Below are 3,960 nucleotides of genomic sequence, written 5' to 3' on the forward strand. Positions count from 1 at the left end.
TTATATAAAGCAGTACTAAGCAGCCTCGGCTCTTTCTACTTCTCTATATATAAGGCACCTGTTAAGGTTATTAAAAGCCTTGAAAGGATTCGGATGAGGTTTTTTTGGGGAGGTTGCCTGGAATCAAGGAAAATGGCCTGGATTGCGTGGGAAAAGATCCTTGCGGCTAAAGAAAGAGGTGGGCTTGGTGTTGGTAGTTTAAAGGCGCAAAACTTAGCTTTATTGGGGAAATGGTGGTGGCATTTCAGGAAACACCCTGGCAGTATATGGGCTTTGGTGATTAAAGCCATTCATGGACCTGATGGTGACGTTTCTCGCCCTCTGGCTACAAAAAGGAGAAGTGGTTGTTGGGGTTCAATTATCTGTCTCCCATTATCGTTAGGAAAAGCACATGTGCCATTCTTGAATTACTTCCAGCAAGTAGCAAATATACACGGTTCATCAAAATGGACATGGTCTCTCGAATCTTCTGGGGTATATAATGTTTCATCACTGCGGACTCATATTGACAATATGGTTCTTCCGCATAGTGATGATATATGGATGTGGAACCCACTGGTACCGGGTAAGCTAAACATCCTAGCTTGGCGAGTCTATCACAACAAACTTCCATGTATGGAGAATCTTTTCAATCTTGGCATCAACTCTACAAATGTGTGTAAGATGTGTCACGAAGCTCCAGAAACGTAAGACCACATCTTTGTGGGTTGTCCGGTCTCAAAAGAAGTTTGGTTGCAGATGTGTAGTTGGTGGCGGGTATTGGAACTCTCACATAGCTCCTGTTGAGAGTTGTTAGATTGCAAAAATCGGCTCGGTGGTCATCAAAGGTTCAGGGTGCTCTATAAAGCTATAATGCTAGTCTTCATGTGAATAATTTGGAGATTCAAAAACAGTAAGGCTCATGCTCTAAACTCAAACTCAATTTCAAAATCAGTGTTGGCATATGAGATACAAGCTCATTCATGCTTATGGATCAATGCTCGGAAACGAAGAGGACATAATCTAAGGTGGATTGAGTGATGTTGTGACCAAATTCTAGAATATTATTGTAGGGTGTAATTTTATTGATCTTATGTTGTCCTATTTTTGTTTTCTTTTCATTAAAACAATTTGTACCTCGTTCTTAATCTATTGCCTACCATTAAAAAAAAAAAACAAATATGGTTATTACAAGATGTAAACGAAACTTGTTCAGGAAGATAGGAAAAGGCAGAGTCAAACCTAGATCCTTTGACTCTTTGCTCTCATTAATTACCTTTTTCTCTGAATCACAAAAACACACATTTTGGAACTCTGTACACGCATCCATATATATATATATATATATATATATATATATATATATATATATATATATATATATATATATATATATATATATATATATATATATTATGAACACACTCACATATATCTGTCTGTCTCTCTCTTTGAAGATGCTCAAGTGCATCAAGATCCAATCACACCCATCTCAATGAAACCCCATTAGCACACACTCTCTCTTTCTCTTTCTCTCTACTTTTATCTCTCTGAAAAATGGAGATTCACTTCCACCAGAAACACAACCAAATGACACATGAATCACCAGCAAAATCTCTCTCTCCTCATTCATCTCACGCCAGTTTCCCTATCATAGCAGTTGCCATTATCGGAATCTTTGCCACCATCTTTCTCTTAGTCTTTTACTACATTTTCGTCATTAAATGCTGCCTCAACTGGCACAGAATCGATATCCTCCGCCGCTTCTCCCTTTCCCGGAATAGAAACCACCACCAACCCCTCGTCCCCCACCACCTCCCTTCTCCCGAACCCAGAGGTCTCCATGAATCTGTCATCCGCTCCATCCCCATCTTCCAGTTTCAGAAACAAAAAGATTCCGATGACAACATCGGAGAATGCGCCGTTTGTCTTGCTGAGTTTCAGCACGACGAGAAGCTGCGCATGATACCCAACTGTGCACATGTATTTCATATAGACTGTATCGATGTTTGGCTACAAAACAATCCAAACTGCCCGCTTTGCCGGAACAGTATTTCCATTTCCATACCTCCACATTTTCCGGTACCGGACCACCAACAACTGATTCCTCCGCCAGCTTTGGATGAAGAAGATTATGTTGTGATTGATTTATGCAGCGGCAACGGCAATGGCGGTGGAGAGAGTACTGGCCAAACAAACGACGGAGAAGATCTCCAGCCAACCTCCGGCGAAACCATCGCAATCACTCCTTCTCCTAGGAAGAAAACGGGGAAGAAATTAAGAAAAAAATATGGTCTTCTTTCAAGCATGGGAGATGAATGCATTGATGTTAGTAGTAGAAGAAAGGGCGATGATCAGTTCTCAATTCAACCTATTCGAAGATCGTTTTCCATGGATTCAGCATCCGATCGACAGCTTTATTTAGCTGTTCAAGAAATCATTCAAAGGAACCAGATGAATAATGTCGAAGCAATTGAATCCATCCATGAATGCAGTAGTACGGGTACTAGTAGTAGCAGGCTTAGAAGAGGCTTTTTTTCATTTGGCCACGCAAGAAGTGCAGTTTTACCACTTCATTTGAAGACATAATTTATTATATGATTTTTTTTTTAAATAGCTGATAATTTTTTAATTAATTTGTCAATTTTTGATATAAAGTTTATTCAAGTTATTGGGACATGAGCTTTGATTCATCTTCTTTGGTTGGTCCAATGTATGATTGAGATTTGAGAGTTCTTAAATTTATCATTTAATTGTATGATTGGAAGGCTGACTTGTTTGGTATTCTGCATGTGTGTGTAAACAGGGGAAAAGTGTACAACTTATGTGGGTGAAATATTTAAATGGATTATAATTTTTGTTCGATGTGTCATAAGTGGAGAGAAATTAATTTAATTAACGATTTTTTATTAGAAAATTAGCAGGCTTTATTAATTAGAAAATAGGAAAAGGGGGGACCATCGCAGGTACTACTACTGTCTTTCTGGCTGTGTCGATATTTATAAACAAAGAGATAATTTGGGTACTTCGATTTGATTTTCTATATTTTAGCCTTTCGCAAACTTAAGAATGAAAATTTGTTAGAGACCATCCGAAATGTTTAAAATCATGGTAAATGTATTCAAAGAATTTAACAATGTTCGAAAATAAGCTTCTCAAAGTTATTATTAGGACATTCTAACTTTTAGTTTATTTAAAAGACATTCCATTGAAATATAAGCTTAAAACATTTAATTTAAACAAAAGTTTCAAATATGTGAAAGTTAACCTAAAAGTTTCAAATCTAAAAGCTATATCAAATATTTTTTTCAGAGTACTTAGAAAATTTTGAATTTACTGATAGTTTTTTGAAATTTTGAAGAAGGTGGTCTTATGTATAAATCGAAAAATAATTTTTTGAACTCTTCTTACTTGAAAATGATATTCGAACTCTTTTACAGACCACGAGGCCACCCCAACTAGTCCAACCTTGGGAAGCCCAGTGGGGAAATGTCGGCCCAAAAGAACCACCAAAATACCAAACCGTTTTTTGGATTGAACACGTAGAAAGAGTCAAGCATATTGCATGGTTTTAGGAGGAAGACTAGTTCTTCCTTTCTGAGTCAATAAGGGAGCTAGTGCTCCACCCAAGCAGTCACGATTTCCTGTTTTGCATGTATGTCTTATTTACTAGCTTAGTGGTAGTTAGTTTTCCTTTAAATTGTAATGTTTTGAAGTTGGAAGATATACAGAAAATTGCCCCAAAAGTTGTCTCACTTCTTAATCTTTGTTCTTGGAGCCTAACCCTCTCAAGGGGTCTTATCATTTGGTGCTTTCATTGCTTCGTCCTCACCATGCCTCCGAAACCAAAGTCATCTTCCTCAGCAGCCCAACCCGATAAACCACCAACACTGGAAATTTCCATGGCCGCCATGGTCAACAGCATCTCCCAACTGGTCACTACCGCCACAGCCAATCAATCTGCCACCCACGCTCAACTGG

At 38.2% G+C, this 3,960-nt stretch overlaps 1 protein-coding gene across 1 annotated transcript; it reads left to right on the forward strand.

Annotated features, from left to right (window-relative positions):
• Window positions 1–1,422: 1,422 nt before the first annotated feature.
• On the forward strand, window positions 1,423–2,903 carry LOC144997243 (RING/U-box superfamily protein). The gene has a single exon (XM_078957101.1). The coding sequence runs from the start codon at window positions 1,537–1,539 to the stop codon at window positions 2,566–2,568; it is 1,032 nt and encodes a 343-aa protein (XP_078813227.1). The 5' UTR covers window positions 1,423–1,536; the 3' UTR covers window positions 2,569–2,903.
• Window positions 2,904–3,960: the final 1,057 nt, after the last annotated feature.

The sequence above is a fragment of the Lactuca saligna genome, chromosome 5, assembly GCF_052625555.1.
Source record: "Lactuca saligna cultivar CGN05327 chromosome 5, ASM5262555v1, whole genome shotgun sequence".
Classification (NCBI taxonomy): Eukaryota; Viridiplantae; Streptophyta; class Magnoliopsida; order Asterales; family Asteraceae; genus Lactuca; species Lactuca saligna.